This window comes from Thunnus albacares, chromosome 20 (assembly GCF_914725855.1).
Source record: "Thunnus albacares chromosome 20, fThuAlb1.1, whole genome shotgun sequence".
NCBI classification, from domain to species: domain Eukaryota; kingdom Metazoa; phylum Chordata; class Actinopteri; order Scombriformes; family Scombridae; genus Thunnus; species Thunnus albacares.
Window position 1 is genome coordinate 3596345 of NC_058125.1, and position 21542 is coordinate 3617886.

At 38.8% G+C, this 21542-nt stretch overlaps 1 protein-coding gene across 3 annotated transcripts in view; it reads left to right on the forward strand.

Annotated features, from left to right (window-relative positions):
- ca10a (carbonic anhydrase Xa) overlaps positions 1–21542 on the forward strand; it is a 257091-nt gene that overhangs the window by 214820 nt on the left and 20729 nt on the right. For all 3 annotated transcript variants that reach the window (XM_044337472.1, XM_044337473.1, XM_044337471.1), the window contains exon 5: positions 13453–13638. In XM_044337472.1, coding sequence (XP_044193407.1) covers positions 13453–13638 — 186 coding nt within the window. The remainder of the gene's footprint in view (positions 1–13452; positions 13639–21542) is intronic.

The following is a 21542-nucleotide window of genomic DNA, read 5'->3' on the forward strand; positions in this document are numbered from 1 at the left end:
AATCAACATGTTCAGACTGCAAAGCTATGACATTATGCCCAGCTTTCTTCGTCTTCCCCTTTCCGCCTTATCAGCTGTTATTTGATTTCCAGCGGTGATTACAGACAGCTAATCTGGCCGGCCGGCTCTGTACTGAAAACTAGTGCCGTGGCAGGAATGACAAAGAGAGTGATAAGCTCAGGAGGAGAACTGGACCCAGCAGAGTGCTTGTGGGACTGAGGGTCAGATTTATGGCCACTCCTCATCAAGCAATTAGGCTTGGTAAGAGGAGGTGTGACGTCTGGTGAGGAATCCAGCGGTGAGATGAGCTGACTCATAGCAGTCAATCTGATCTGCTAAGAGTTGAATATTCAATTAGTGTTTTCATTTTGTTTGAATCAGGAGACGTTTTCTTACTTTGGTGCAGATAAGCTTCACAAACTTATAGTCTACAAGCATCTCTTTGAGGCTGTACTTTGGCACAGTGTAGTCTGAGCCAGAGTACAAGGTCAGCATGAGAACATGCTCACAATCACCGTGTTAAAGGTTCTCTATGTAGAATTGTGAAGCAATTTCTATGTATTAATCATTTTCTGTTGCCAGTGAGTGAACAGGTAGTAATGTAACGCAAAAAAATTAGACCTTCCCCGACTTTCTCGATTGGACTGTGTACTGATTTCTATGTGAAGGACCCAGGCTGGATTTTTTACAAAAATCCAATGGAAGTGTCAACAAACGACAGGCATAATGACACAACAACACAACTGACTGAGTGAGAGATGTTTTGCTGAAAGACGATGCGAAACACAGCGTCAGAGATCTTTTATGTAATTATGAGAAGTGTAAGCGAGGAAAAAGACATCACCTGCAATGGTCTCACGCTGCGAGCACACAAGCAAGCGCACGAGCACAAGCACCAGGATGCTGAAAGTACAGCTGATGCATTTAAAATCTTCAACAGCAACATATTTTTCTAGAAACAGTGTCCCTTTTATTCTGGATAATCCATGAACACACTGTCAACAGTTTTCACACAGACTATTTCTTTGGTAGGAAGTATTTCTAATGACATTGTTTTTGGAAAGAGACGTTGGTGTTAGGGTTACTGCACATAACTCACCACAAAACCACAAATTGTCAATTTTCCACGACTGTGTATGGATTAAACAAACAAAAGGCAATTCGTTGACTTTTCAAGGTGATAGGTATTGTTTTTCACTTTGGGTAATGCCATGCTAGCTGTTTCCTCCTGCTTACAGTCTCTATGCTATGCTAGGCTAATCACATTCTTGCTCTTGCACCACAGTTAATGCACAGACATGACATTGGTATCAAGAAAGTTAATAATCCAAAATGTTGAGCTATTCTCATGGGTTAGGCTATAAATACTGCTGGAATGCAGGACATGTTTGATAAAACCTTATTCTGCAAATGAAAGCTTGAAAAACTTCACTGTATCAATTGGAAACTGAACCTGAGTTATCAGAGTTGAAAGTCAATGTGCAAACGTATCCACCCCCTGACCTTCACATCCTCAGGCCTACTGCCAGGTACTACTTCCTCTTCTGACCATGAAGGTTTCACGTCTTTCATGCACGGAGTGCACCGCTTGTATTTTGAGAGATTATGCAAATTTCACAAAAATGTGCGAGACCAAGAATGGCAGAATCACATTCAGATCACGTTCTCAGTCCAAACGAAACTCCAGGCTCAGTTTGGAAACGTACCAAGAAACCTCCTTGTCAACAAGAAGCTCGATCCAATTGATTTGGTCTGCACCCGACTGTGATTGCTGTGCTCTCAGGAGTCCAAACAAGTGCAACAAAGGGAGAAAGCGCTCCAGGGTTCAAAATACCCTCCCACCCCCCCCCAAAAAACTGAGTGTTGGACTGAGGAAAAGTACTTTAAGAGACAGGAAATAGAAAAGAGAAGAGCTGCAGGAAAACATATTCTGCGCTTTTCCAAACTTCTTCTTCTCCTTTCTGAAGATGAACTTTAACTGGTGATCCCCTGGCAGTCATGACTGAAACAAACTGTTTCAGGCAGGTGCTTAAACTTGTATGCTGAATAAACAGCCTCCCTTAACTCCAGTCCCAATGCTTTTTATTGTGCTTGTTTTGGTGACATGAGAAGTTCTCTTAAAATGCCATCATCTTGATCGCCAAATGCGGGAGGCGCTCCAATGGCTCTTTTGAAATTCACTATTCTGGCACATCCAACATCTCCAGATAATCACGGACACAAAGACAAACACATGCTTCCAGCCTGAGCAAAAACGAATCTGCTCACAGCTTTAAAGGCTCAGAGAGGTGCTCAGAATTAAAAATGTAACATAATCACTTTCTAAAAACCACACATGTTCCCCTGACCACTTTCTTCTAATGTGATTAAAGGGGGAAGGATAGTCCCCTGCTTTCAAGGAAGCAGCTAGGCTGACACATTAAAGGAGCCCAAAGCCTTCACAGCAGTATTCACAAGCCATCTATTCTCAACAGGAAACAATTTAGAGAATTACTGAAAGGAGAAACATATTATGTGGATTGTGTGCTTTTGCTGCAAATTTAATTCAAAGTGTGGGGTTAGTGGATTTAGTTTTGCCCTTGCCCATTATACTGTGGAGGAATCCTACAATCAAATGTGATTATACCAATGTGAGTACAAAGAGACTGTCAGAAAAAACATTTTCAGCTCTTCTACCCAGGCTAGTGTTGATATTCAGACCTTTCTTGCCTTGGAATGTAGCAATTTCTGGTTTAAGCCAGCGCTATGGTGTCCAAATATGTGTTTTCTTTTAGATTCTATATACAGTAGTGGTGATGATGTAAATGTCTAGTCATACTTATTGAGCTTACTCATGCATATTTATAAGTTTTGTAAATTATACCTTGAATTTACACATTCTATTTTAATGATGTGTTGCAAGTGCATGGGCAAATATTGGCCAAATATACAGCTGTACAGACCCTCAAAATAAGCACGGTTGTTTTTGTACAGGGTGTGCATCACTGCGCATTCTGTCTTTCCATCATCATTGAAAATGGAATCCAAGTACATTTTTATAAATGAGGTCCCTGAGGTACTTGAGCCTGATTGGATTCCTAATGTTTTACAGGGTCTAATTAATTGCTGTTCACTCCACCCATTGAGTTTAACAGCCTATTCCAACTGTTCAGAGACTTTTTGATGAGAGAAGGAGGTCTGTTTGGACATTTAGTCTGGTTCATACTCCAGCACAAAATAATGTATCAGTGTTATAGTTTAGTATATGAATAATATTGCCTTACTGTCCTGAATTTATCGTCATCTTTTCTGACAGAGCATATTCTAACTTAACTACCCCACAGCTCACAAGATAAGCCACAGAGATTAATGTGACGTTTGAAATGATTTATGTTATTATAACTTCCTTTTTGTCAATAGATGTCCTGAGGATATTATTTCAAGGGTGTTCTATTGGAACAATAATGCTATCAATGATAGTAGACCTTTTATAAGCGATTCAGTGATCCCATTGCCTGAAACCCAACAATCATACCTAGATGAAAAAAAGGTTGTTTGTCATTTCAAAAGGGATTGATATGAGAAGTTTTTTGATCTGCAGTCTCTATGGTTAAGGCTTGGTTAAGGTAAGACAACTAAAACTGCTTGGTTAAGGTTAAAGAAAGACAAAAGTTATGATTAAAAAAAAACATTAAATGCAGGTCTTTGACAGGCCACAAAAGACCAGCATGAAAGATGTGCTCCATGCCCATCCACTACCCAAATCCTCCATTACCTTACTTTTCTTCTCTCTATACAAAGGTCACTGTTTCACACACTGGCATTGGATATAAATTGTGAGATGCAAAATCATCCAGTATGAACCCTGGTATTCCTACCATCCCATTTCCTACCGTCAGTCAACTTTGGTTTCTTTTAACTATGGCCTCTTTTCCCAACCTTAACCATACCTGAGCTCTATAAATAATCTGGATCTTTTCCCAACCTTTAGGGCATCAGTATGGTACAAACAAAGTTCTTTATGGATCTTTATAGATAATTGAACAGCGTCTAAAGCCCCTCCCCCCACACCTTTCCACTGTTTTTTTGAAGCCTTCCAAAATTGACAATCCAACAAGTGGGTCTGCTTCACACGGTGATTGGCCAGGTATGTGATGATAAGAAGGTACATAGGATTTGGACATCTCTCTCAAGTTTCTTTTTTTTCATTCTTCACACAGCTACTTCTGTCACTTTTTCAGTGTACTAATGAGTTCAACACCATAAATGCCATTAAGGCAAGTCTGTCCAAAGGTTGCCTGCCTCTGAGTGTGGCCATTCAGAACAAGTATAAATGCTTTTACCATTAGACACAGGTGAACGCACTTTGTACAAATTAGATCATTTCGAGCAAACTCCAGCCTTAACCACACCATAGTTTCCATGCACAAATATTGTAGAAAGATGGAGTTTGAAAAATGTTGACATTGAACATAATCTGGGGCTTTGCAGAATCTTCCAAAATCAGCATCTTGTCTGTTTGATTTGAACAAACTACCGACACAGTCATTTTTCTGGAAAGGAAAGTCTGTTGAAATCTATTTCTAAATGCCTCAGATTTGTGTTGAATCTCTCTCATCATGTAGCATTACTGGAACGGCTCAACTGATATGTGTGTCCATAACTTCACCAAGCTGCAACCCACACAGCTCTGCTTGTATTTAATTCATCACAGCTAGTCTCTTTCCCCCCCCTTTTCTCTTCTCCTTCTTTCTTCCCCTCCTGCTCTGTGGTGCTCTGCAGGTACATCCCCTCTATCGCTATCCATTCCATTTACTCTCCATATCTGCACACCTTAATGAAAGAGCACCAGTCTTCTTGTATTTTAATCAAATACATTACGCTTTTGACATGATTCAGTGCTTACAGCTGCGGGCCTTTAGAGAAGATATTAAAAGCCATCTGACGGTTGCTAAAGCACGTGTGCACTTCACAGATTCTGTCTAATGTATTCATGTAGCTTATCACCATTTCCACTACTTAACTATTTTATAGTGCGTGTTGGCACGTACAGCACTCTGACATATTAAAACTTATTTTTTTGCTTGGGTGTTTCTGTCAGCTAAAACCCTTTTTCATTAGCTAATGATGGCGTTTATATTTAAAACACTCCATGTAAATGGAGCAAAACTGCAGCCTAATAGCTGAACATATACAGTAGTTAGTAGAGACCTCTTCTTGTAACAAGGGGTAATTTACTCTATTGATCTGTGTGTTCAGATAATGATGATGTTCCCTGTGTTTTCTCATTACCGGCATACTACTGATGTTTTCTATTACCGTACCTGCCTGCTACTACCAAGTCTGACCCAGACAGTCAACAGTCTCCTTTATGACTTGTTTACGTTCGCACAGCTATTACCTCTAATGTGGTGGTGCGTTGTGATCATCACCATCCGTTAAGGGAGGACCAGCGCACAATGCAATTGTCCGTTTCAGCTCCGTCGCTCCTGGAAGCTTCTCGGAACAAATTAAAAGCATGCTTTGGCTGCTCAAACAATTACAGTGGTTACAGGAGATGCACAGCAGTGACATATGACAGGAGATATGTGGCAAAGGGCGTGATTTGCACTAATGAACATAGAAAGCCTCAATATAAATAATACACATGTAGGCACAGGCTAGCAGTGTGTTCCCACACTAAATATTGCTGGCTATGATCTCTTCTCATCACTGTGCATCGAAAACAACTGATCCTATTTATTGGAAAGGTGTTGTTACAATATGTGTGAGTGAAATGTTGTGTCAGCTGTCAGGCTCAGCATTGATGCCGTTTGCTTGATTTCAGTTTCTATCTAAATCAAGCAGTGTTGGCAGCTTTCTCTGTGTTTTTGAAGTACCTGCCAGTAAATGTGCACATGTTCAACAGTGTGTAGTTCTGAATGTGTGTATGTTTGTGTGTGTCAGACTTTTCTTTATGAGGCCTAAAGAAGGGAAATCTTACAAAATGAGGATATTTCTGTTGATTCTCACCTTAAAGAAGTGTATTCTGGGTTATTTCTGGGATAGGGTTGTCAGATTGCAGTTACAGGATTAGGGTTAGGTTTAAAACATATTATGGAACATATTATGATTTTTGTGATTTTCTGTTATTTGTATACTGTTGTAATGTCGGATATCTGTGCAAAACATGGTCAAAGTTCTAAAACGTATGTAGGACTGCTCCCTGCAAGTCAAAAGCCAGGGTTTCAACCTGCCCTGAATGTTTAGTTTGCAGCAGTTTTTTCTACCTTGCCGATGATCTGACGACAACTCGTGGAGGCAGAGGGGGCCCTTAAAGAGACAGGAGATAAAATGACCTGTGTCAGACAGAGGCTGAACTGAGGGGCTGCATAAGGGGTCAGCGTGAGTTAAATAAGGAAGAATTTTTAACCTTGAGTCATGCAAAGATATTCCAGTAGAGCCCAAAATTAAAAATTTATACCTGGAAATGTGCATGATATGCCCCCTTTAAGTTGTTATACTCAGTGTAGGAGTAAGGAGCAATAGTCTTTGGAAAGTTTTGCTCCAAAATAAACTTGCACCTCTCAGAGACAGAAGAAGAGACATGTATGTGTGTCTTCCTACAGGCATTTGTGTATGACTTGTTTCCAGTCGAACCTAATAGTCATATTGACTCACTGAGAGGAGCATTCTTAGGCTGCGTTCCGACCAAAACCGGCAGTACGGCACTATGGTGCAGGGGTCTGCTGTGGTGGTGTTGTTTGAGGTACCAGTGAGACAAGGAAATACAATCCAGGAAGTCGAGTTTGATTTAAAGATGAATAGAAGCCAAAACACTGTAAAGTGGTTTGTAAAACTCACAGATAGAATTTCACAACTCTGGAGAGTTATCATGGTGGCAACTGTTTTATCTTTCATCGTGGCTGTCGCAAGGTAAACAGTGGAATACAGCATTCACATTACAAAGTAACTGACCATTTGCATGTATGTTATTGGCCAATGCAGTGTGAAGTCAGGTTGTGTTGTGGCAAAAGTTGAGCCCAATTCACCTTTTTGCAGTCAGTCTGTAAATACTTTCTGACTTCCCTACCCTGTCTGTGACAGTTTATTGAAGACGTACAGTCATTTTTAGAAAAAGGCCCCGTAATTTCCCAAAACAGCTGGGCACTGTAGTTTTTAGTAAATGTTACTCAAACAGGAGGAAAAAGTGTATTTTTTAGGGAATATTTTCAGCGGCGCATTAATATCACTTCCTTTTCAAAACTCACTTTTCACAGTAATACAAACACTGCTATGTTAAAAAAAGTACCATCATCTAATGTTGCAAGACCTTGAGTTATAAAGACCAAAAAGCATAGATTTCAGTAATAAAAAGCAAAGCAGTATTATACTCATGTCTCTGCTGGATCACTGTTACCCTCCAATTGTAGAAATTTTACTTTTACTGTTTTTATCCATAAATCAATAGTAAAGAAGACTTGTGTAGGAGGAGATATTTTTTAAATGTATTGTGTCTATAAATATATGTGTTGTGTCTATCATAGAGAGGATTTGAATGCTGCTTATGGCATTACTGTCCACAAAAGACTGAAGTGCGGTGACGCATTCCCTGATGTGATTTTGAAGCCATTAGTGTAGAAGTAGAAGACAGTATAATCAGTATAATAGCATAATGTTCAGACATGAGATGACCTGGACAGCTTTGAGTGTTTTTGTTGATTCTCGCACAGCATAATATACAAGTTCCCTGCTTATCTGACAGGCCTATTTTTATGAATAGACTACAAAAGCCTGTGATTTTCTGAAATACATTCAGCACAGAGAATGAAAATATGAACTCCACGATTTGCTTGTAATAATTACTTCACTACTCGCAGAAGTGTCGAGACGCCAAAGAATAATGAGAAAGCAGATTGGAATATAGTGCCTTTGCTTTGTTTGCAACCTTTCCACCACATTGACTTTGTCTGGTAATTGTTAGAGCAGAAACATGACAGATGAAGTAAACAAGTTTTACTCAAGTGTGTGGGTATTCATTTACTCTTCAAGTCTGGCTCCCACCAGCTGGCTAAATGTGGCTAAATATGATCTCTTTCAAACCTTTCTCAGAATATTTACAATTTTACTTAAAATATGAATGATTTCTGTGTTTTCATGAGTTACTCCAGAAACAATTTGTTTTGTTTTTCTTCTCAAAGTCACCATTTCAAAGTTGGTCATTTGCTAAGATTACATCCAAGTGGGTAGCTCTGGATCCGAAAAGTGAAGCCAGTGTGGACGTGCATTAAACTAGTGTTCTTTCTAATGGCCAGCAGGGGGCCACTCCATTAGCTCTAAAAATAGGTCCAATTGTGTGGAAATCTTTGAGAAAATGACCCTACTTCTCACTTGATTTATTACCTCATTAAACACTTTACTAATGAGTTTATTGTTTCAATCACTAGTTTCAAGTCTTCTTCAATACAGCATGATGTTCATTTTGTAAAATGTGGTCCCATTTAGAGTGAAATAGATGATAAAGCAGGGTATGTTTTAGGGCTATGTTGTGACTGACAAGCCACTACCACGGCAACAAGATTGATTAGGTAACGTAACCATGGTGTAACCCCAGATTCACAGAGCAAAGTAACTGTCACTATTTCAGTGTGTTTTCAGTTCATGAAAGTTAATTGTAACATTTTGGTCACCCAAAAAAGTCTTTTTCAGCATTTAGTTGAACTAAAAGACCCTCTAAGGAATTAGATGTCCAGTTTTTCCAGTAAGTATATTTTGTTTTAATGGTTTTAAGCCTGTTTTTCAATAGCAAAAAATAGGATTAGCATAAGCATAATCATAGTTAACCATAGACTGTAAATGCATCATGCTAACAAAGCTGGCAGCTAGTGTTAGGGTTAGCTTCACCCTCTCGTCCAAATATGATTACTTCTGGCTCCAAAAATCCAAGATGGCAATGGTCAAAATGCCAAACTCGAGGCTTCAAAGTGGGAGTCCACAAACCAATGGGTGACGTCACAGCGACTACGTCCATTATTTTTTTACAGTCTGTGATTACATTACATATAGCTACCATGATGTTCTCTTGTGTTTTGCTGTTGTGAGTACTTCACTAGCTGGGGATTATCCCAGGAGATGAAAGAATTACCAATTAGAAAGGAGCTGCTTAGCGGCCACTCCGTATCTAGTTTTCACTGTAAGACAAACACGATTATTCTCCTCACCTCTGTCATTCCAACCACACTCCACTACCTGCGCCTCCCAGCCAGCCTTTACCCATTTACTCTGACATGAGCAATCAGCCTGAAGAACAGATATTGGTTAGGGAAAAAAAAAACTGTCATCTTATGTACTGAGTGTACAGTGTTTGCTATGTGCAACAGTCACATGAAACAATAGTGTGAAGATATAAGGCAGGCAGGAGTAACTCAATGTTCCAGCTGATCTTTCTCTGTTATGTGCTTCACAATTGTACTTTGTGGCGAAAATGTCCACATACTTTTATATGCTTTTTGTCTTTCATCTGTTTTTCATTATTAGGCCCCTTAGTGCCAATTTAGACAAATCTTAATTGGAACTATATATACTGTCCAGAACAATTACATTTCAGATGATGTATGCCTCCAACTTTATGGCAACAGTTTTGGGCTGAATGGAAGCAAATCCCTGCAGCCACGTTCTAACATCTGGTGAAAAGCATGAAAACAGAAGAGTGGAGGCTGTCACAGTGGAGACTATTCTCATAAGACAGCATTTCTCATTTGTTCAAATGCCTAAAACAACCTATATTTACCTGACAAGGACCTCTAGTAGAAGGCTCTCATGATTCTCGTAAGTCAGGATGAAAGACCAAAGTAATGTGAGGTTACATATCGAAAAGCTAAGTCAAGGGCAGCTGGGCGTGATGTACGTACTTGAAGAGATTTCACGTCTCATCTTATAGGCCTCTTCACTTCTGACTGACTGGTGGGGAGCCATTTAACTTCTGCAGGGTCATTCATTTCTTGAGAGTGGCTGTAGATACAGATACTTTTGACTGTCAAATAAAGTCAAGAAATAAAGACATACAGTAGTGTGATGTATTTATTATCACCACAAATTAGGGAGAAGGTAGAGCTGGATACATTGGACAACAAAGCATCTTTGACACGGGAGATGTCTGCTCTCAAACTACTGTTGTTACCTAACCTTAAAGCTGCATTAGTCCATTTTTTTTGTTTGTTTGTTTTTGCAGCCATTTGGGGTTAGAATTCCACAATAAGCTAAAAGTCATGTTTGACATATTGCAGCTTTATAAAGTTGTTATGGCCAACATGTCAGTTGCCTCCCATCCAGAGCAACACTAGCATTCATTCGTGTTTCTGTCCACCTGGCAAATGTTTTGTCCAATATTCACTCTCCTTTTTAGCTCTGTTTTGGTCCCCACCAACTGGCTCCTTAGCTGCTAAATGTTCACCAGCTCATCGCTAACTTTGTCTACAGTTTGTTTCTGGGTCGGTAGAGTACAGTGAGTTTATTAGAGCTGTTTTGCTGCCTACTAGAGCTGGGAGCTAGGCTAATGGAAGTAACAAACAGTAAGGCTGTGTGCCATGAAACCAAAACAACAAGCTGAAAGAAGCTAAAACACTCGATAACTGAGGGGGCTGAAGAGTCAGATGATGATTCTCTATGGATTCATCACCATGTGCGACACCTTTCACATTATACATAGTAATTTGATTGATTGATCATATAAAAACATAAATGAGTGTCACTTTAATCAAGTAGTTTTTGTGTGAAAATCTAGCTAAACCTCAATTGCAGCACTAGCAGATCACAAAGCAGATATGAATTATTTTGGAATGCAATGACAAATGACGAATTTTGTTGTTCAGGTTTGGCTGTCCACATGTGTCCATCATTAACCAGGCTGCTCGATTTTCTTTATATCGGATGCTTTTCAGAGGAACTACATAGACCTCTTTACCAATTTTTCCTCATTAATAATAGCCAAAGGAGGTCTTAAAGGAGATGAGATTTTTCTGGCCTTTTCAGGGGTCTCACCTCATCATCATCATCATTATCAGCCTTGCCAGGAAACCTAAAAGACTTTCCTTCACTCATTCCACTTTACCTTTTCGTCTTTGGGCACTAAATCCAACACACCTCTCTCCTCCAGCTCCACGTACTTATCTCCTCTTTGCATCGTTCCCTTTTCCTCTCTCTTTCTCCTTTCAAATCATTGATTTTTCAGAGGTTCTATAAAATATTTACAATGTGTGGGCAGACTTCTTTCTCTGGGAATTTGGGGGGGGGGGGGGGTTGTGATGATTTTGAAAGAGCAAGTGGTAAAAGGAATGAGGGAGAGGAGGGAAAGCAAAGGGAGTGGAAAGAGGAGAGGAAAGAGAGAGGCTAATAAGAGTGATAGAAGTCCGACCAAAGTCATGCTGAGAATATCAACGCTTCACTTTGAAACAACTCCCATTTATAAATAAATAAACAGTTACTGATAAAAATCATTATTGGAGTGTCCTGATACTGTGTATGCTATGTAACTGCAGCGTCACTGGTTTGATTCCAGTCAGGGATGTTTGTTGCATGTCACACCCATCTCTCTCCCCTTGTTTCCTGCCTGCTGTCCAACAAAAGGCAAAAATACCAAAAGAAAATCATCATTAATGGCTTTTGTATTACCATGTTCTCCCCAAAACCTTGTAAAGTATTGATTGTGAGTGTATCCTGATCATTTCAACCTTCTTTTGTTCTTTTTTATTTTATCTTTACCTGCCCTTTCTTTTCACTTTAGGCTCCAAACTCTCCTTTGTGTGTTGAGCTGTTGTTGCAGTTTACAATATTGCGTCTCCCGCCTGCTTAGATTGCTGCCTAATTAAAAAAGCCCTCAGGACTGTTCTTGTGTAAATCACTGAGCTCTGCTGATGAGACAAGACTCCACAAAAACTTGACTTCCAAAGCTGTCAAAAACACGAGACAACAACATCTCCTTATTACTGAAACTAAAGCCCATACAGCTGTAGAAGACTTTAGGAGATTTTCCTCATTTCATCACTTTTTTAAAGTTCTTACTAAACAAATGATTCACTGCTCTGTCAGCCAAAAGACAGACTGAGGCAAACAAAATACACTTAAGCTTATGGTAATAACTGTTCCACACCTACATGTTCAAATAGAATTCATAAGATAGTAAACATCATTCCAAGTTGTCTGGTTGGATTTCTTCTTTCTTTTCTGTAAGAAAATGATGTTTTTGAATAAACACATTAACATTTCTTACCTAAATATATATTATTTTATTAATGAGGTTGTGTTTTCATCCAAATGCTGCATTTCATTAAGAGCAACATATGAGCAATGGCAGTTATTGTCTTTTATCCAGAGAGGTCTGTATTTGAATGCATTTTTAATATGTGGAAGGGAGAGTATTCAAGCAAAGAAGGGTATTAAATTGCTTTTTAATAGCTTAAGATTTAAGAAATTACAAGTTGATTTGGCTGGAGTTGGGTGGGCCGGTAGCCTCTGGTGGAATGGTCAGTTGATTACACTTTCTCAGTGAGCCACAGCTGGAATTTCTGCAATTAAATGAGTTTTTTCTGTTTTTAGTCAGCATTACTGTGCATTTGTATGCTTGTGGGAACGTCCAATTTTCCACTTTATTATTATTATCTAGGAGGACATTTGGTTTGCAGGCAGGCATTAAAGCCAGTCTATGTCACATTTAAAAGAAGAAAAACCACATTCATTCTATTACAAATGAAATATTGAACTCATAACAAATAAAATACATCCTTCCTCATTTCAGTACACTCAGGGGTTTTGTTGCTACAGCCTTACTTAATCTGGGGTCATCAGGGTCTTGTGGTTACATATTAGCTAACTAAGTCAGCATTTATCACTATCCTGTTAACTACATGTACCTACCAACAGCATTTTGTGATAGATGATACTAGATTTTAGTTATAAGCTGCATCTACCAGCTGTGAACTGTGGAGAAAAAGATCTCCCAATCTGTATATTTAGTCAAGATGACTTAGTAACCATGGATTGAGAACATGAATGCAGGATTTTCCTTGATACATCAGACAATGAAAACAAGTTCAAAGAAGTGTGTTGACCTTGTGTCCTAAACCATTTAATGGCTTGAATATTACACTACCAACATCTCTTTTTGTGTTTTTCTACCTGTTTGTCATTGTACATGAATTTGACATCCAATTGCATTAAGGTGCAGCATGACCTGCTGTCAGTCACCACAATTTTATTTTCCTCCTTTTAGTTCATCTGTGTGAACATGACCTTGACCAGAACTAAAAAGACAACAATGGATCTTTTTTTCTTGGTCAGAATCAAGTGAGCAAAATTAAAGGTGTTAAAGAGACCACAGAAAATTTGCAGTGCAGTTGAGGTCTATTTCGGGATCTGTTGCTTCAGTTTCAATATGTATATAGTTTCATATGATTGCTTTGATTTGTGACTAACTCTTCCTTGTCTGCTCTTCCTCAGGTGGGAGGGACCATGTACAACACAGGCCGCCACGTCTCTCTGCGATTGGACAAGGAGCACCTGGTTAACATCTCTGGTGGGCCTATGACATACAGCCATCGTCTGGAGGAAATCCGGCTACACTTTGGCAGTGAGGATGGCCAGGGCTCCGAACACCTGCTGAATGGACAGGCCTTCTCTGGAGAGGTGTGTGTGTGTGTTTGTGTGCATGTTTTTGCTCCCTCTTTGGGACCTTTTCTGGTATAAACACCAACCTTGTCAGGACCAGTAGTCCTCATGGGGACCAAAACCCAGTCCTAATGAGACAAAACGTCATTTCTGAGGTCCTGGTTAAGGTTTAGGATAATGTGTAACTAGAGGTTAGTTTAAAGTTAGGGTTAGGGTTTGGGTTAAGCTGTCCACAATGAATGGAAGTCAATGAAATGTCCTAACAAGGATAGCTGTGCAAACCTGTGTGGCGATTGACTAAAATGGACTTATATGGAAAATCACTGGCCAAGATTACTGCAGTACACACAAAACCAGTCAAGGCCTGTGTGTGCGGGTCTGCGGTGAGGCCAGACACCCTGGAATTCACCTCATTTCAGCAACAGCAGGAGCTCTGCCATGATGAGTTTGTCAGCCCAGATTTCTCAAAAATATCAAGGTGAAAATACTATTCTGTTAATTGCACACATCTCCATGGTTACCAGCCTACTAAAATGCTTTTGCTCGAAACATTCGGATATGAAGCAGAATTAAAGTTATAATATCGTTCCCTTTTCACTGGATCGCAGCACAGTCAATTGGAAACTTCATAGTACGCTATCTCATTGACAGATGACTGTCACATTGATAGATATCCTTATTTAAAGGCCACTTGGGGGCAGCAGAGTACATTATAAACATAACATCTGACATACTATCAGTTTATAAAGTTCTTATATTTAGCAAACAGCTTCCTATTTATTTCAGTCATTGTATTTAAGTTATATAAGTTTACAGTTGAAGCTACTCCAACTGTTCTTGATGCTCTGAATGCCTGTTATGCTTTTACATTAAAGTGTAACTTTACTGTTACTTCTCACCTTGCTGCAGTGATGTACAGATGTACTCCAGGACCCTCTGATATCACTGTTGGGTGTGGTTACAGGTGCAACAATGCACATTTCTGACTACACCCGGTCAGAGTTGAAACAGGTTTCAAACTTGCAACCACAGTGAGTGGCAAAACATGACTTTTCAGCCTGCTTTTAAGTTACTCTTTATAAAAAGGACTGATGTCTGGAGTATGACTGTAAATTACATGTAGCTCACCACATAAAATTCAGGCTATACCAACACATAGTCACATAGTCATTGGTAACATTACAACAACCCAGCTGATGATCTTGTGGGATGTCATTATGGTTTAACTTAATTTTATTTTTCCACCACGTTGATTCAATGTTGATGTTAACAAGCTCACTTCTACCAGGTTAGCGAAATCCTTTTTGACTTCCTCAGTTTTAGCCCAGTACACGTTTCTGTATCTCACCATTTATGTCCAGTGCCAATGTTCAGTATCAATATAGGAGGCAGTGTACCTTAAAAGTAAGCATGTCAAGGTAGAGGTAACAGAGGCATATTTAACATGTTCAGCTTTAATGCAGAAAATCACAGAGACCGGAAATTAATGTTTGCTTTTTTTCTTTGATGATGATCTTTCCCTAACATTAACCAAGTGTTTTTGTTGTCTAACCCTAACCACACCTTAACCAGGATTGATTTGCGATAACCACATTCTTTCCCTAACCTCTTTGTGCTGAGCTGATGTAAAGCAGTAACAGGAACTCTGTCTATGCATAAAAACAAAACTTGGCAAATTATGGAAGAAGCAGCTAGAAAAGTGTGGCTAGAAAAAAAGCTGATAATTGGGACTGTAATTATTACTGCGGTATGGGTTGAAAAGATAACCCACATATGTGCACTGGACAGCATTAAAATCCCTGACCAGCTCATGTAATATTAAATCACCCACCCCCACCCCCTACCATCAAACACACACACACACACACACATATAAATGGGAAGCAGAATTAAGTTCAGAAAAATTATTAATAGCAAAAGCAGTTTTTATGTTTTTTAAACTCAATCGTCTCAATGAAAACCTTAAAACTCCATTTCAGGTGTCTTAAGAAAATAAGTTATGATTTCAGCTTCACTATCATGTTTTTTTTTTATATTATTATTTCTAAAGCAGATTTTGAAAAGCTTTTTACGCACCTTAGTGAGACAGAATTCCCACAATCTGCAGAGATGGTGTGTGAGTTCTAACATGACAGCAGTGATTTAAGCAGTAACAAACTTGTCTCGGAGATGATGGTGAAGCATTTACCTCTTTCACACACACACACATATCTCATACACGCTGTTGCATGCTGCCATTTTAAAATCTTTGACGAGCGAAACAATTAGCTTCTGTGGCTTCAATTGTTCAACAAAATCATGAGTCACTCAGGCCGCTGCGTTCTACCGCCATCATTATATGAATAACCAATCTGTGTGGCAACAAAATAATTGCAGTCTTGACAGGCAAATTTATTATAATTAATGATAATAATTTATCCTCGCTCATATTCCGAGAGCTGATATTCAAATCATAATAAAACAAGTGTTTACTGCATCCTTCAGGGTGGAGGGAGCTGTAACCCACACTACAACCCACCTCACACACACACACACACACAAACACACACACACATATACACACAGTTTATGGAGTCTTCCTCCAGGGCTTCATGTTTTATTTCACATATCCCTTCAACCACTGATTTGGCCTTTGTGGGTTAACACTGTGATGGAGGAGTTGTTCTGAACCCAATAGAAAGGCTCTGAAGAGATTTGCACTTTGCCACTGTTTTTGTGTCTGAAATGCGATGTCACCCTGTTGCCACATTGCACACAGCATCCCCAAGGCAGGCAGCTGAGAAGGATAAAGGTTGTGTGGATGGCAAATACGTAATTTCAGATGAGGATGGGAGAGCGTCGTTCCTTTGCCTCTCAGGCTACACACAGCACAGGCTGGTCTTTCCCATCAGATTGGGAAAGCTTGTTGGGGCTGGACAGAGCATGAAGTAGTGTCATGCTGAAAAAAACAAACTAGTCTTCTTCTGCATGTTTATTTTTTTTGGGGGGGGGGGGGGCGGGGGAGATCATTAAAGGGGACATATTATGCTTTTTCTGGATTTCTGCTATTTATATACTGTTATGATGTCGGATATCTATGTTAAACATGGTCAAAGTTCCAAAACTTGAGGTTAATATATGAGGAAATGCTCCCTGCAAGTTAAAAGTGCAGTATTCAGCCTAATCTGAATGCTTTGATTTGCAACATTTTTTTTACCTTGCTGACAAGCTGACGTCAGATCATTGTGCATGCTCATAAACAGCTGTCTATTCTGTAGCCTTGGTTGCTAAGGTCGTTGCTAAGGTTTTTCTATGTGTTTGTGTTGTCCACTCTCATATTTTGGATCAGATTCCAGCTCGAACATGTACAGATATATTTGAGAAGTCGACATTTTGAGTAAAGAATGAGAAAAACAAGTGAAATCCTGCTACTATAGTTTGTTTCTTAGTTTATTGATGTAGCCTCCCGAGCAGCTATTGGAAGCTGACCAATCAGAACAGAGTGGGCTTGTCAGGAGGGGGCCTTAAAGAGACAGAAGCTAAAACTTCCTGTTTCAGACAGAGGCTGAACTGAGGGGCTGTGCAAAGGATCAGTATAAGATAAACCAGGTGTTTTTTGAACTGTAAATCATGCAACAATATTCCAGTAGAGCCTGAGATTATAAATATAGACCTTGAAATGTGCATAATATGTCCCCTTTAAATTAATATTTTGATTTGCAGGTGACAATGTGTCATTTAAGTATTCCAATAAAAACATGTTAGAATTTAATATCAAAGCTAAGGCAGCAAGAGGCAATGTTCAGTACAAGTATTAAAAATGAACCAATTCATTGTTCCATTTGAAAATGAAATTTTACATAATGGCTGGATTCTCCCAGGTGTTTTAAGTTCAATCTGTCAACCACTATAAAGTTGAACATTATGAAAAAGACCATGAAAAAAATATTCATTTCATATTCATTATAAATTGGCTAAAATTAGGAAACACATTGAAAGTTTATTTTGCACATTATCTGTCAGATGGAAAAATGAAATTTCAACATTCAATTTCATTAGCCATGTTTCCATCAACGTAGAAAAGGTTGATGGAAATGGCAAAATTTGAAAAAATGTCCTCAATTTTGCAAAAAAGTTCTTACACTTGCTTGTTTTTGCCATTTTCGAAAAAAATCGAAAAATTCTGATGATTTCATTTGATACTGTGTATATGGACAGTTTGAAATAAAGACTAAAACAAACACATTACATTTACATTTCTGTTCCACTGAAGAGATGATAAATAACAGCAGATCAGTGTGGAGCGATGAGGAGACTAACACTCTTCATATTACTACCTGAAACAAAAAGAAATATCATATTCCCATCATGTTTTCTATGTTATTATTCACTGTTTCAGGTTTGACTGGCACTTGTTTATCTTGTTGCGCCCTCTTCTTCTGCAGTAGTATAATTGAATCTGACTGGAGAATTAGCGCCACCTGCTGCTTATTTCAATGAACCAACTCCCAATTTTTGCATAAGAGTAGAGGATGGAAACGCTTAAATTTGCATTTTCTTTTGCTGATTTTCTGAAAATTAAAATTTGCGATACATTTGGATGGAAACCCAGCTAGGGTCATTAGGTCTGTATTATGCTTAGGAGTAGACTGAAAAGTGTTTGTCAGAGGAGTGATTTTTTTTTTTCTAATTGAAAATTAATGGATTTTAATAAACTTATTTTAATATCACCATTCATTACGCACACAAAAATGTAAAATAAAATTTCAGTTTGATTGAATGATTTCATTTTAACATTGGCATCCACAGACTTCCATATATTCTTAAAGTGATGTATTTTTGTACTTAAACACATACAGTTTAGGGACTCTCTAGAGCCAGATTTTTGAAAGAATGTTGAAAATCGATGAAGCAGAAGATATCCTGACTTTTAGTCTCAAGTATTGGTCGAGCTCAAAAAATGCTCGATCCTGCATCTCCCTTAATGCATTTTCAATAGTGTCTTTCATTAGACCATTTCTGCCTCTTCAATAACCTTCCTCAATACGCCTATCCAACTCCACACTTTAAGTTTGTAACTGAGGCTTTCTGTTAGTTTCAAGCCGAATCAATGCCCTAACCCTAACCCTGATTACATCATAAACTGATTTGAAATGATGTGAAAAATTGTTGGAGTGTTGACCAAAACTATAATTCAGTCTTAAAGCCTTGGCATGCTGTATTTATTGCATTTAATGTTAAGGGTTTGTGGTTCAAGGTGTAAATACAGCCCTATTTCAGTCTCAGTCTCCAATAAATTACGCTGAATGTAATTTCCAGAAGGGTTGCAGAAATAACACAGAAACTAACACAGCAATTCTTTTGTTAGATTTAGGAAAGCACAATGACCATTTTTTTTTCTTTTGTCTGGTTTAAGAACTCATGACTTCATAGTGCTTTCTTCCCCTGTTGAAACCACAACCTTGCCCGAGGGCATGTGGTCCAAATTCAGTATCTGTCTCCAATCACAGTCTGTGTTTAAGGAGTTCACAATTGCTGTTCTTTTCAGCAGAATAACTGGCTGCACCGCTCTGATAGACTGATAGTTGTAGCTACTGCTACTGTTGAACTGCCAAACCACAGGGAAAACAAGTTCAAGAGAGGTTGCTAACAGATGTTTTTTTTTTCTACATCCCATTCCCTTTTGCCATGTTCTCCTCTCTCAAACAACTGTTTCTGAGTGAAACGGCAACTAGAAAACATCCTCCGCCACCTCCCTCGATAGCCCACCCCAGCCTTTCTCTGAGCCAAAGCTGTGACTTCAAGGACCAATGTGATGTTTCATAATCGAAAATGCAGAAAATTCTCTTTCTTTCTCTGCATCTCTCTGGCTCCCTCTCGCCCCCATCTGTAGATGAGTGGCTGTGCATGTCCTTGAAACGTGAACAAAGAGAGAAATATTAAAACTTTTTACAGCAAAGCATCCTTCTGAAATGGAATGAAAATGGCAGCCTGTGGGAGGACACGGGGTGGGGGGGGGTATGGCGCCATGTGCGTGCATGTGTGCATGCGCGTGTGTGTGTGGGAGCATTAACACTCCAAAGCCTTCGTCTTTAAATCATCCCTTTATATCTCCTAACTCATCGTGCCTTTTTCTCTGCCTTCCCTTTTGCCTGATATTGTGTGTGTGTGTGTGTGTGTGTGTGTGTGTGTGCGCGCGCACATACAGTATCTGTGGTAGTAAAAGATCAAAATTCAAACATTAAAAAACATTAAACATAGCCATTACATAAATTTCATCTCTCAGATGGTACAAATACACACATACATACACAATTACTATAGACTTTGTTAGGATTAACCAGTGCATCAAAGATGTAATTCTCTACTTTAGCCAATCTACACATGCATTTGTATTCATAGGATTTCTTATCACTCCTGAACAAGTACTTGTACGTTTATGCAGATGAATATATGACAGGCACTATAAAATGTTGGCACGCACAATAACATCCTCATGATATTTGAAGTGACTGTTGATCCACAGGGGCAGAATGGAGCAAACAGTAATGAACATAGTCTCCACATGCTTGATCTGACAAAAACAGTACAGTGTGTGAAGTTGCCAAAATGAAAGGACAGATTCACAATTTTTCTGTCTTAAAACAGCAGTCAGGTGTCCATATGAACAGTGAAAGAGGTTTTCCTCGCTGTAATCATTAGTCCTGTTCATATTGGATATTAAAAGATCCCTTTCAAATGTGCTTTCAATGTAAGTGATGGGGGCCAAAATCCACAGTGTGTCCACACAGTTGTTTTGTGCAAAAATGGCTTCAGCAGTCTGAGTTAGTCATATCAAGTGGATATCCAGTGGATATATACGTTTACAGTCTTTTTAGCAACAAATTTGTATTTCCTCGGACAATGTGTCCCTGTTGAGCTGCGGTGGAAGCATAGTAACAAAAAGAGGAACCTTGGCACTAAAAAGATAGTAACCTTAATATTAGCTTTTCATATATTTTAAATACATTTCTGCACAGAAGGAGGACTGTGGATTTTGGCCCCATCACTTACATTGTAAGTGCATTATGAAGGGATCTTGTAATGTCAGTGTTAACAGGGGGAATAATTATGGCAAGAAAAACCTATTTTAATGTTCATTTGGGCTCCTGACTATTGTTGGACAAATAAATCCATTTTGGTTTGCTTTAGGCACAAAAGTTTAAGTTTTAGGGAAAGATCATGGTTTGTGTGTCAAATTACAAGGGGAACTTTGTCGTCCTGGTTGCAGTAATAAACTTAGTGAAGGGAATGATCACATTCATAAAAGAAGCCAATGTTGACTGAACCGAAAGAAGCCATAGTTTTTCCTAGAAGGACGTTCTCTCAAATTCTGATAATACTGAAGAAAAAATGAATAATCATTTAACAGCTGTTCCTTTTCTAGTGATCGTGTATGGGGAAAAGTGTATTTAGGTCAGTGTGCATCATGTGACCTGCAACTCTGACTGTGGCCAATACGCCAATATCACCTCACAGCCAGGTGCTGTTCCAGGGGGCTTGGAGATGACCCTTCTTTAGCAAAGGAAAAATAAGTAAAGTGCAGCAGCATTGCTTCCACCAACTCTGTTTACCTATATGTAATTATCTAGATAACGTATCCAGATACAGATTGCATTTTAATACCAGGTGGACCACAAACAAATGTTACCTAATCTGCTTTGTTCAGGTGATGTATTCACACAGATTCAACAACAAACACAAATTAGACATTAATTAGAACAAGAAACATTAATTTAAAATGAATTAACTCCAAGTTGTAAATATATATGTGGAATATTAAACATGTATTCAAGTTGGTAGGTATGACTTTGTGAAGAGAGGGTGCATTTGTGTCACCATCATTTATAATCTTGTAAATATTGTTTTTATTGCGTATAATGAAACATTTGTCACCAGTATTG